Raw genomic sequence first — 13,611 nt, 5'->3', positions numbered from 1 at the left:
TCCCAAACTTTATTCCCACCTCCCTCCCAGGTCCAACAAGGACACACTCCTCAATTTAATCACAGGGGATCTTTGCAAGGAAGGGCAACTGTTTCCCGTTACCCTTGTCTGCCCCTAAATCTGTCCCATCTGGTGGTCTGGGGGGCAAGCAGTCTGTGGCAACTACGGTGTCCTTTGAGGTGTCAAGTTGTCTGCTTTTTCTCAGTGGTGCAGGGCACCCACCCCCTGCCCTGACCCTCCAGTCTCCTTCTGCTCTGTGTGTTCCCAATGGTAACTGCTGGAATCTTCCCTGCAGGCACTGGCACAGACACACACACACACACACACACACACACACACACACACAGAAGCATACACACACAGTCTGCTGCCAACCATCACAAGACTTCTAGGGAATGGCACACCTCTCCCAGCCCCAGACTTTCCTACCCAGCAACCCCTACAAATGACGTCCTCATTCTATCCCGGCACTACCAATTTCAAAATAGCTTCCCCTCCACAAGCACTGCAATGCAGCAACCATTGACCTAACTATGCTTCCTTCTCCAGGTCATCTCAAGCAGACCCCTCACTCTGAAGCCCCCGGATCCAAGCAGGATGAGCTGCCAACTCAGCTTGCTCTGACTTGACTTGGCTCATGATCCGTGGAAGAAATCCCTACCTGACCCGTCGATCAGCCCGAAACTTCAACATCTTTTTGGCAGCTCGGTCCCCAGTTTGGCAGCCTCAGAGGACCCGCCGGCCACCCTGATCCTACCATGCCTCTGAGAAGTAAGTCCTCTGGTCCAACTCGTAAGGCTGTGGCAGAGATGCAGAGTGATCGGTGGCAGAGTCTCTAGCAGTTCCCCCTCCTCCTGGCTCTGGCTCTGGAGAACCAGGAGGGCACTCTCCTTGGGTGGTGGTAGGGGTCGCCTAGGTGCCCTAGTAGGCCTGTGGCTTCCTGGTATTCGGCCAGAATGCTACTGGTCAGAGGACTGGAGGCAGAATAAACAAGGAGGGGATGATATCCTCCCCATTCAGCACCCCAAGGAGAAAATGCTGAAATGGAGAGACAGGCATACACGGAGCAGGTATAGCACTCCCAGGTAGTCCGACCTCAGTGAGCTAAAGACGCAGAGTAGCTGGATGGGTGAAGGAGTCTGGGGCTGCATTCCCATCTGCACGGCTGAAACTCATGCCAGCCCGACCTGTAGGGAGACAGTCCTCCTGCCTCCCCAGTTCTCAACCCACAATACAGGCTCCTGAGCTGAAAATCAACTTGCTTCTCAGAGATCCTTCAGATCCTGTGGGCATAAGGGTTAAATGAAGCTCCAGATTCATCTGCTGTTATTGCTGCCGCTGCTGAGAAGCTGAGATTGATTGAGCAGGTCTCCTTTCTCTTCTGTCAGCCTGCCCAGCCTTCTTCTGTGTGGACAGGAGCATAATGAATGAAGGTCCTCTGCCCCTGTCCCTCCGACTTGCTCCCCTCAGACAGCACGGGGTTGCTTTCCCTCCCTGTGTGGCGGTCCTACCGATGAGAAGCAAGTCGACCAGATGGGCGTGGATGTTGTGGAACCAGAGCTGGTGGCTAGGATGGGGCTGCTCAGGCAATACTAAAGGAGAGCTTCCTCTCAAGGCTTGCAAGGAAGAGGGCAGCAAATGGGGCTTGAGAGGGGGTCACTGTGTGTTTATGGCTGAAAATCTTCCCAGACACGAGATGATACATTCCAGCTGGGGACTGTCAGATCTGCTCAGAAGCAAGGAGGTTTGTATCGATGTTAATTCCCCTGAATTCTTCAGCGGCTAAAGATGGTCAGCGCTCCCCCCTTTCCTAATGTCCTTCATGTCTTAGGATCCTTGGACTGCAAGGGCCTTCCGAAGGTCATCGCTGCCATCCCTCTGCTTCTAGGCAAGCCTGTTCTCCAATCAATCCTCATTAAGTTCCTTGGTTTTCTGTAAAGAGTTCTAGCAAAGGAGGCTCCAGACCCACTGTTATCTTATCCTGCCAAGATGTTCTTTTTGATATCACGTTTCAGTTCCTCTGGCTTTCTATATTATTCCATTTTGTCTTCACATGACAGATTCCTTTTTTGACCAACGTGGTTCTTTTTAGCAGCACCAGGCAGTCTGTTGACATCACAGTCTGTTGCTATGGCAATTCTGTGATGTCACAACAGACACTGAAAGGAAGGGGCTAATCTAATTTTTTGGATCGAGCAAGAACTTGATTGGGGAATAATGTGATCAGTGAATGGAAAAGAAAATGGACAACATTATTATTTAACCCATAATGAGACAAGTTGGTAGGATGTAACTGGGGTCAACCGCTGCTGATATTTAAACAGCTTAATCTTAAATCCAGAAGGTCAATATATTCAGCTATTTCGTGGCACTTTTGCAAATGATTTATCCTGGTGACAGGAGGCCTCGGTTTTCAGATCACATCCTTTCCCTGTCCCTAATCCAGTTTCTTGGGCCCTCTCCTGATGCTGGCTTGAGGTTCCTGCCCATACATAACAGGTGCTCGATAAATATTTGTTGAATGAATAATAGAAACTCTCCAGCCCTGACTTAATTTTTAACCACCTGCATTTGGAGTTTGACATTCTATCACCGAGGGCTTCCCTATCTTAGCTCTCTCTTAAAATTAATTACTTCCTCTCCATGAGAGAAGCTTTGCTTCTGCCCCCTCGCCCCCTCACTCAGCTTCCCTGCCTAGCTCCCCCTTGAATACATAGCTTGGCTTTGATCCACCTTCAGTAGGAGGGGAAGAAAATTAAGCTCATCTGCACAGAAGGAGGAGGGGGTAGGGGTGCTTTGGGAAAATGAGCTTTCTTCCTCTAGAAGGCAAAAATATCCCCTTTCACTTCAAGCTGAGCTCAGGGGCCTCCCACAGCCTTTGCTTAAGCTGCAAGTTAAATTACTTCTCCTATGCCCTGTAAAGATAGCACAAGGGAGTAGGAACGAAGGAAGGCTCAGGGGCTTCCCCTGCTCATCGAGAGCTCTGAAATCCTATGAATTAAGTCTGCACACAGAATGGCAGTTCTTTCCCTTTGCCAATAAACTGCAGAGTATGGCAAATTTTCATTTTAGTTAGACATGAAGAAGAACTTACAAGAGGCAGAACATTAAAAAGGGAAACAAGGACAGGTAATCCATTTTCTCCTTCTTCTCTCCTTCCTTTTGGGATGTCAAAAGCCTTCCATTTGTCAAGGACAAATGATTATGAATCCATGAATACATATCCAAATGGACCTTTCAAATTCCACCCAAGAGAAGGGAAAATCTCAAGTGGTAAAGGAGATTGTGCGGTGGAGGTAGAAACAGCCCTAAACTCCAGAGCAGTCCAGTAGGTGGTCACTTATCCACAATGAGGGTGGCCCTGATGGCAGTGCCATCAGTGGAAACAAACATGGCAGGACCAAACATTCAGTCCAAGATCCAACCTGAGTTAGGAATATGACTTTATTTCTTGGGCCCTTAGTTTTCTCATGTGTAAATGAGGTACCTTCTAACTATATGAAATAATAGTGCTCACTTCACCAGCACATATACTAATTCTATGAAATAATAGCTGTAAACTTTCAAGATGTAGACCATTTTTTGCAGAAGAGATAATGGCTATGATCATTCTGCTTAAAAACAAATTAAGATATATGCCAGATGCAGGAGCGAAAAAATGAAAAATACTTAGTCCCAGGCTTAAGAAGATCGTGTATGGGGCACAGGCTGGGAGTGCCAGGGGCAGGCACTCTGGAAGTCTCAAGAGCAATAAATTACAAAGAAAAGAAGCAGATCCTCTCTATTTTTCCAGGCTTTTGTCTCTGCACCTATTTAAAGCTTTCCTGTAGTTCAAGAGACATCCTCAACCCCTACAGTACCTCACATAGAGATAACTCTGCATTGCTTCATCTCCAAACATTCCCCTGGAGAGTCAGCCTCCATGTGCAGTATACCTGGCACTACACTGTCAAGAGTGGCAAAATTAATCCAAGTTTCACCATCTTTTGCAGGCATGTATGTTCACACATGCACACACACTCCCAGGCTGGACGCCCAGAACCCCACTGTGATCGATATTAAATGACTGGAGAAATACTCCACTCCTTCCACCCACTGGGCCTCTCTTGATTATCTGCTGTACACCAAGCTGCTTCATTTCCATAGCTCCTGAGAATCTGCTGACAAAGAATTAGCCCTGGCCCAGCTTCCCCATCCTGAGGACGCCTTGGCTTCCAGCATTACAGCTCATTAGGTGGAGAGAGGTTTGCGTGCAAGGCAAGTGGAAAGGGGGTCCCATCCCTTCCACTTCCTTCTTTCTCCCAGCTAGCAAATTCCAAGCCGAGACTGTCCATGCTCCAGAGAGGATTTCTGCTGCCACAGAGGAGGGGAAGGTGGGGAGAAGGTTGGCTCCTGCTCTGTGCCTCCCCATCTGGATCTCATCATTATTTTCAAGGAGGCTTATCTGCTTCAGCATCCTGTCCCAATTAAAAACCAACTCAGTTTATGTTTCCAGCCATCTTCATGCACCTGATTCCTGAAGCTCCCCCTGCCATTTCCAGGAGAAAATACACTTTCCTAGCCACTTCTCATCAGAGGCCCTCTGTTTTCCTACCTATTGCTGCCACATAAAGAAGAGGTCAAAGAGGGTCAGGCCCTGGCAGCACTTCTAGGTATTTGCAGGCGGGAAGGAACCCCTCCAAACAACACTGCCTTAGCCAGGCATGGTGGCACATATCTGTAGTCCCAGCTACTCAGAGGCAGAGGCAGGAGGATCACTTGAGCCCAGGAGGTCAAGACTGCAGTGAACTATGATCACACCACTGCACCCCAACCTGAGGCACAAGACCCTCGTCACTAAAAAACAACAGAGCAAGGCCCCCATCTCTAAAAAAAAAACAAAAACAAACAAACAAAAAATGCCGGGTGCAGTGGCTCACACCTGTCACCCCAGCACTTTGGGAGGCAGAGGCGGGTGGATCACGAGGTCAGGAGATCAAGACCACCCTGGCTAACACAGTGAAACCCTGTCTTTACCAAAAATACAAAAAATTAGCCGGGCCTGGTGGCGGGCACCTGTAGTCCCAGCTACTCAGGAGGCTGAGGCAGGAGAATGGTGTGAACCCGGGAGGCGGAGCTTGCAGTGAGCCGAGATTGCGCCACTGCACTCCAGCCTGGGCAACAGACAGAGATTCCGTCTCAAAAAAAAAAAAAAAAAAAAAAAAAAAAAACAGAGTAAGACCCCTGTCTCTAAAAAACAACAGAGCAAGACCCTCCTGTCTCTAAAAACAACAACCCCCACTGTCTCTCTTCCATGTGCTCCTTGAAGATCAAAATACCAGTTCTCTGGGTGCTGGGAACCAGCTGCCAGTGGCTGTCACCCAGCCTTGTATTTGCTTTCACCTTTCTTCTCTGCCCTTGCTCATCCCCCCTTTGATGCCACAGTTATTTCCAAAGTATCAAGAAGATGGTACCTCCCTGCCCCAAGCCAGTTTATTGAAATGTTCTAAGCTACTCGGCTGCATGTCTAGGAGACAAGACCCATGCTGCTCCCTTTCCTGCTTCACTCTGCCCAGCCTCACTGCACCCCCAGCCCCATCCCAAAACCTGTTATGGGCAGTTATGGAAGGCTGGGGGCCTTCTACGTGAGCTCAGCTCCCACCACAGGCAGAAGATAGAAGAGATGGCTCCGTGGACAAGGGAGAGAAATCACAAATCAGGGGGCCAGGTCCAGGTTTCTTCCCTTCCAGCCCAGGTGCTGTCCTTCCCCCATTTTCTCACTGTAGTGTCTCCCAGCCCCTGCTCTGGGCCTGGGTGGTCCCTTATTCCTATGAGAGGAGATAGGAAGGCCTAAGATGGCAGACTGAGGGCAAGAGGACAAGGTGTACTTCAGTCAGGGTAATGGGTTCAAGCTCATGTGTGTGCACGCACGTGTGTGTGCATGAGAGAAAACATGGATACTATACAGGGGAACTTCATCCTGACCTCCCACCCTAGCTTGGTTCATCTTTAAACTGGTTGTTTTACTTTAGGGAATTCCATCTGTCTGCTGAAAAATGAAGACAACCAGAGTAGAGAGCATAACTCTGCCAGTGATTCAAATACTGAAGCTCTTCCATGTTGGTGGGTGAAAAGCTGCTCCCCCATGTCCCTCGAGTGTCCCTGCCCCATCTCTGGGCCAGGGTCTGAGACCTCCTCACATCTCCATGACCCAGAGACAAAAGAGTTAATGCCTGGCACCACAGGGCCCTCCAAGACTCCAGGCCAGCATCCTTTCTGGTTGATGAATTATTGAATATCATTCCCGGGTACAGCCAGAACTTAACTGTCTCAACACTGAAGTGTCTTCCAATTGTGGGGAACTGTGATTCTACCACCCAGAAGCTGCCATGGGCAGGCTGGGAGACACCTTCTCCTTCACCCTGACCCAACTTGGAGAACTGGGGCAATCCAGCTCCCTGGAGCTCCTCCTTGTGCTGTGTGCTCTTGTTCCCTTCTAAAGAGAGGGGGAATTCAAAGGAGAACCAGCTGCCTACAGCTCTGGGTTTTCCTCCTCTCAGCCTTTCCTCAGTAGCTAAGCCAGACAGAAGCAGAGAAAAAAGGCCCCAGCCCCCTCGCCTCCAAGTTGCCTTCTCCTGACAGCCAGCAATGTGGAACGGATCCCAAGGGGTAACAGGGCAGGGCAATAATTAATTATGCCCCCCCACCGCCCTGCCGCCTTCCAGCTCTGAGTTGAATCTCAAACCCCTGCCCTTCAGTGGCTGAGGCAGCCCAGCTGTCCGCCACCAGGTCTATGGAAGGTCACTGAAACCATGTCTCTGCATCCCTAACTCAGCAGATCTGCTTCTGGTGTCCTATGGAGAGCAGCGACCCCACCCTGCCCCACCCAACGAAAGGAATTTTACAAAGTGGGTGTTTGGAGAGTTATGAAGCTGGCTGATCGTTCTCCTTCCCCATCCTCAAAAGCTACCAGTGCCTTCTTGGTTCCCAATCCAGCAATTTGAGAATCAAGCTGTCTGGTATCTTAGTTTTCTCATTTTAACAGTAAAACAATGGTATTGAGCGATGCCTTGTTCAGTAGACAACACAAAATTCCCACTGGACCAGAGAGCAGAGGAAGAAAGGTTATGATGCTCTGAAGGCATGTGGAATGAAGAGAAAAATAAAACGCATGCAATCTCTGGTCCTTACACTGGGAGGGAGGCAAGGAAGGCCCATTTCAGAATCAGGGAAGCTGAGGTGCATTGTCCCAGCTATAGTGACAGGAGAGGTCAGAAAAATTTGAGTCTTGGGCTCCCTTCTTTCTGTCCCTGCGATGCACCCAATCTGAGCTCCCTGCCCCTAGGAAAGCAGGAGAGAGCTTCATGGTTCAGGGGGAGATGCCAGCTTTTCAAGGTCCACTCCAAGAACACAGTAATGAAAGCCACGAACTCTTTCACTGATAATATCTGTGGGCTACAGGTCTGGGGACTGTGTGTGATGTGGGCTGGGGGCTACCCACAAACTTTAGTCTGACAACAGCTGCCTGGATGTAGGGGCATGGAAGGGCAGCCACACAAACACTGTCCACAGCCTGGCCTTTATTGCTGTGCCCCTGCCCAGCACCTCACACACAGGGGAACTGAATAACTGTTTGAGTTTGATGGAGCAGCTGTAGGGCAGGCCAGCAGGCTCACTACTGCCTGGAGGAGGGGGCACATGCTGTTCCAGTTGGGATGCTAAATAGCGGCTGAAGGAGACAGGAGCTCAGCCTCAAATCCCTCTCGTGGGGATCAGTGTGCACAGTGCATCTGCTTCATGCCTCCTCCTGTCCCTCCCCTCCCTACTGGCCAGCCAGACTCTGATAAGAGTCTACAAAGCAGAAGCTTTGCCTTGGGAAGAGGAAAGCAGTAAACCAGCCAGAGCTGGAGAGCAGGAGCCTCCCGGCTGGAGGGCAGCACAGCAAGGGTTGAGGGGCAACAGCAGGCTCTAATTTAGTGCTGCTCCTCACCTGCCCAGGGAGACCCATTCTGCCTCCGGCCCCCAAGGAGGGCTCAGCTGATCTTCTCTCTCAGACTGGGAGTAATAGGGTAAGCTGGAGGCAGGTGGATTGTGGGAAATTATGAACACCTCCTTTTGCCAGGAGCAAGGAATCTGGAACTTCCCCTGTACTTGGGGAGCTTGCCAAGGGCTCTGAGGGCAAAGTGATATCCCTGCACTGCTGCCTGCTGGTGGGGGATCCAAAGGGAGCCTAGGAACAAGGGCCACCTAAGGAACCAGCCAGAAAATGACTGTGCCTAGGAGAGCACTTGCTGCAGACTGAGACGATCCTTTGTGAGCTCCCCTGACGCCCCCGAGAGGAAGAGGGAGATCTGGAAAGGGACTGGAGAGTTGTGAAAAAAGCTGGCACATGATGGCAAGGAATGGACAGCGTGTGGATTGTCCTTAAGGAAAAGGGTAAGGCCGGTGGTCTCAGAGTCAGGAGTCTTGGTAACTGACCACTACTGAGTCACTGTCCCTTTCTGGGTCTCAGTTTCCCCACCTGCAACATGTAACGATACCGGAGTTGCTGGGAGGACTAAATATTTAAAACCTCTAGAAGAATGCCTGGCACATTCAGTTGTTTAGTAGTGGCTAATGTTATAATCATTAATAAAATAAGGGAATACAATAAATAGCACTATCCTAAATTTGCACCAAGTTGATAGCCAATAGCCGTATTCTATCTTGAATAATTAAAATTAAATAAAATTAAAATTTCAGTTCCTAGTTACACTAGCCACATTTCACTGCGTCTCAAGAGCCACAGTAGCTAGTGGTTACCATACGGGACAGAATAGTCATAGGGCATTCCATCATTGTAGAGCATTCTATTGGACAGCACTAGGCTAGATGTTCTCTAAGCCACCTTCCAGTTCTAATAGTTTTGAATTCTATGAAATGCAATTCTAAGCCAGTGTATCCTTCCACCAGCTGATGAGCTCAGTGTCTTCAGTAAATACAAGTTCCCTCATAGACCTAAACTAAGCTAAAAAGAAAGGAAAATCTGCTGTCAACAACAAAAAGTTAAAAATCAAAAATGATATACTCCAAAGTTCACTCAGAATTAATCTGGACAATCCATTGTTTTCAGTTTTTGGGTTTTTTGTTGTTTTTGTTGTTGTTGGGTTTTTTGGTTGTTTTTGTTTTTGTTTTTTTTGAGACACGTTATTGTTCTGTATCCCAGGCTGGAGTTTAGTAGCGCGATCTTGGCTCACCGCAGGCTCTGCTCCCTGAGCTCAAGCAATTCTCCCACCTCAGCCTCCCGAGTAGCTGGAACGTCAGGCACGGGCCACCACGCTTGGCTAATTTGTTGTATTTTTAGTAGAGACATGGTCTCGCCATGTTGGCCAGGCTCATTGTTTTTAAATCACATGCATTAAGACTCCTCTGCACAGTTTGAAAGTATCATTACTAACAGCACTGGCCTGGTAGGAAACACTGGAAAAGGTCATCCAGCAGCTTAAGGAGGCTGGGAGAGAAGAGTTGGAGAAGGAAGAAGAGTTGGGGAGGAGGCTAGAGACACAGAGGACCTGTTCCTCCCTCCTGCTTTCCTTTTCCTTCCTGGATTGGCCAACCTCTAGCTGACGCTTGGGGGAGGAGGAGGAAAGGGAGGTCTTCTGTGGGGCCATTTGGTCCAGAGCAAGAGAAGCTGGCATGGAGGAGGACAGGGTAGAGGAAGTACCACCAAGGACAGCAGGCTTAGGATTCTTCCTTCCCTGCACCTCCCCTTCCCCACCCGGCACTCATCCAGACCTGGATCCTATGGAAATCACGGGTAAACAACCTGTTGCTAAGCAAACATCACAAGAAGCAGGTGCCAGAGAGCATCCACTGATAACCGGGGCTTACAGAGGGGAGGGAAGACAATCTCAGAGGAACAGAAGAGGTGCTCCTAGGCCTAGACCTAGCCTAGAGAACCTGCTGGCTATAGCCCAGATGAGGAAAAGAGAGGGCCTGAGAAGGAAGGCAGGGAGGCAGTCAGACAAGGGACACTGCTGTTCCCACCCCTGTCCTGCCACGCAGCAGCCGTGAAGAAAGACTGGGCATGGAGGCTGTGACAAGGAGGAACAGAGTACTCTGGGAGGGGAACAGAGAGGAGGAAAGGGAAAGGGATGCAGCACAGGTGCCAGCCAGGACAGAAGCCGGCCTCCATAAGTGACACCTGAGTAACAGGTGAGCCTGCCTACACCTGTTGGAGTATATGAGCAACTATTCTGCACCTGCAACTTCTGGCTGGGCCTGGAAATAAGACCAGCTGCACAATTTGCAGGGCCCCTTGTGCAAAACTTAAGGATTTCAAGACAGCAATAGCAGAGCATTAAACCAAGCATGTGGGGCAACTGCACAGTTTGCATCCCCCATGAAGCCCCCCTGCCCTGCCTGGGAATAACAATCCCAGTATACTTCTCCTGGGAGTGTAGGGATGGAGGTTGGCTAGTCACATGTGTGGCTGACTCTCAATATGAGGCAGAACACAACAAGTATCCCCGTTCCTCTCCTATACTCTACTTCCCCTTCTTTCTTGGCCTCAAATGCCCAGAAACTTGGCTGCTTCTGCTCTCGCCCTGCTGGGTCTAGTGGCTGGCACCTTCCCCCTATTGTGCCTGGTTTCTGTTTGCCCATGGGCAGCCCAGCCAGAGGAAGCACCACAGCTGAAAGCCACAAGGGGGTTGGGTTTACCTTATCGCTCGAATCTGCTTTCAAAACTGGCACAGGGAGCACCCTGTTCCCACCTAATAGGCTCTCCAGAGCCCCGAGTTCCTCCCTAGGTTCAACCTAGCATCACTATGTCATCGAATCTCTTTCCTCCCAAGAAAGAGGCAAGGAAACAAAAGGGCTCCTAGCTGGGGGCGGGAGGAGGGTAAAGTAAGCACTTCCTTTTTGGTGACAGTCTCCCTCTTTTTTTTTTTTTTTAAATCACGTGGTTATTCACGAGTACACACACACAGAGATAGCATCAGCTGAGAAAAGCCAGTGCGTCCACCTCCTCCTCCAAGCCAAGGAATTCTTGTCCACACCCCCTCCACAAAACTGTCATTAGAAGGTGCCAGGGTCAAAGAGCACAAATGTTTTGGAGGTTGAAGGGATGAGGGACCTGAAGGGGAAGTTGAGGGAATGGGGGCAACAGAAATCTAAATGCAAAAGGTTGGTTCTCTTTCTCCCTGGATTTCAGTTTTGTTCTCAACTGACAACCTTGTCTTCTTAATGAGTGAAGAGTTCTCCCCGCAACTGTCTGCACCCACCCCCGCCAGGTTCTGTCTTACCCTACATCTCACCACACCTGACTCTGCTAAGTAAAAGGATAAAACCAGGAGCACAGCCATGCCAGTCTCCTGTGGCTCTGTCCCCTCCACCTTCCTCCCGTGGCCCCATCCAGGAAATCGGCCCACAAGAGAGGCCGACGCTGCTTCTGACCAGAGCTACCGAGCGCCTCTCTGGAGACAATGGCTCAGAGAGAAGGAGGAAGACTAGCAACTCCAGCTTTGTGTTCAGGGTGGCCACACAAAACCATTGTCTTGATATCAGGACAGACAATGGTTTGTATCTCTGGCTTCTGCCCTGAGCAGTTCACTCCCTTGGACTAAGATAATTTTAAAGATTTCCTTCTAATAAATAGTAATGATACTGGAATCTGGCCTCAAGCTGAGAATTTGTATCTGGCTGTAACAAAAGCCCACTCTGGCTGATAGAATGGGTATATCTAGGCTTCCTTTTCTGTTCCAGAGCCACCCAGACAAACATAGACCAGACAGATAACCACTTACTCACCGGCTCTTCTTTGCTGTTCCCTCTGCGGCCTCTAGCCCTGACTCCTTTCACGCTGAGGAATAGGGAGAAGGTTTTCCTTTAATACTCACCAGGTCCCTGGTGGGTAGCAATCATTAACAGCCACACATGCTGGCTGGCCTTAACCCCTTCAGTGCTGGGTTGCCTCAGCCAGCCGGAGCTGACTGATGGACAGCCCTGTCCCTTCTACTCTACCCTGAGAAAGTAGCAACTCCCACCTTGATGCCATCCACCTGAGTAATGCTGCCGCCTCCCATGTGGAGAAGGAGAGCCCTCTAGTCCCACCCAGGCCGCCCCACCTGATTGGAGCACACTTGCAACCTGAGGCGCTTGGCTCTGGCACGATGCCCAATTGGATGAGCCCACATTATGAAATATTTGCCTGGCGGGCCAATAGAGGAACTGGGATCTGGGGGAGGGATGATATTGTTATTTATTCCTGGAGGAAGGAGAGCAGACAAAGATAGTCACGGCATCCCTAGCCCTGGGATGGGAAGCAGTGGGAAGGTGGTCTTCAGATCCATGGAACTGCCTCTAACTGCTCTGTCCAGGTAGAGTGAACTAATTCTTGAAGCTTTCTAAGCAATTTGAGCCTGGCTGTTCAGCTAGAGGGTTTGTTTTTATTTTTATTTTTTTTACCTTAATGTCTCTCTGCGCCACTCAGAAGTTTGGAGAGCAGCACTAGGAATTGTAATAGAAATTAAGAGGAGAAACACATTGTCAGTCAAGGAACTGCTTCTATCTGCATAAACTATGCAACCACAGGTATTGTTTTATAGTTCAAAGTTGCAGAAATTATTTTAGTGTCTTTGGAGGATACAGACGAAAGGTGAGCAAGAACAAGAAGAGATAAATTCCCTCTTTATCCTTTAAAAATAGGCAACTGATTTGGGGGAAATCTAAAAGTATCTACAAGTAGGACACATGCAAATCTATGCAGATGTGTGCAAATGAGCAGCGCCAGGCTTGTGAGAGTAAGTCCTTGCCAGGATTTTCCTCATTTGAGGAAGAAATTAGGTAGTCTCTAAACCCCATATCAGAGCATCTCACTAGAGCATAGGGAACTCAATAAGCCTATATTTATTGAGCATTTACTCCATATGAAACAGAGTGCCTTTAAGTACAGCCCAGTAGGATTTTTCTTTTTTACCATGATCATAAATGGGATATACAGAGAATACAAGTTCCCTCTCCCTACACACCCACAATTAATAGCCCCTTCTCCTTTCAGGCCCCAGAGGAGTGATTTGGCTACTCCTCCTCTTGCCAGCCCGGATTTAGTAGCTGGCACCTCCTCCTTATCACCCCTGGTTCCTGTTTGCCTATCAGTAGCCCAGCCACTGTGGCTCAGGACCCTGCTTTAAACCTGCTAGGGGGCCTTATCTTATCTCCTGGGCTGCCTTCCTAGCAGCCCGCGGGGTGGCTGGCTGGCCGGGTTCCTTAAAGGGGCTGCACTGCATTCCCACTTGCTCCATTCACCCTCAAGAGTACCCCAGAGATCTGGAGGTGCTCTACTTGTGTAGGGTCAGAATTTACTATACCACCCCTCCTTCCCATCCTTTACAGTCACAGCTACTGTAGGGCTGCTACTGAAATGATCTATGACTTAGAACAGAAAGATGCTCATGCTTTTAGAGCCATTGTAAATGTTTATCATGTCATGCAAATGCCCTGCCCCTTGATATTTTCAGGTTCCTGCTCTTTTAAATTCAATTTTCAAAGCAAGGGAGGAGAGGCCCAGGATACAAAGTCTATATAGAAAAATCAGTTGTATTTCTATATACTGGCAACAAACAATGAAAAAAGGAAATTTTAAAACACCAT

General features: G+C 49.2%; 1 protein-coding gene across 7 annotated transcripts in view; it reads right to left on the bottom strand.

Annotated features, from left to right (window-relative positions):
* PLEKHA6 (pleckstrin homology domain containing A6) overlaps positions 1 to 13,611 on the bottom strand; it is a 153,245-nt gene that overhangs the window by 51,306 nt on the left and 88,328 nt on the right. Inside the window, exon 1 of one of the 7 annotated variants that reach the window (XM_055368967.2) lies at positions 662 to 4,965. The exons of the other annotated variants lie outside the window; for them this stretch is intronic. Within the exon in view, the coding sequence (XP_055224942.2) occupies positions 662 to 693 (32 nt within the window). The 5' untranslated portion in view covers positions 694 to 4,965. Of the gene's footprint in view, positions 1 to 661; positions 4,966 to 13,611 lie in introns of those variants that run through there. 7 annotated transcript variants of the gene reach the window in all.

This window comes from Gorilla gorilla, chromosome 1 (assembly GCF_029281585.2).
Source record: "Gorilla gorilla gorilla isolate KB3781 chromosome 1, NHGRI_mGorGor1-v2.1_pri, whole genome shotgun sequence".
Classification (NCBI taxonomy): domain Eukaryota; kingdom Metazoa; phylum Chordata; class Mammalia; order Primates; family Hominidae; genus Gorilla; species Gorilla gorilla.
This window is presented reverse-complemented; position numbering and strand designations above follow the sequence as displayed.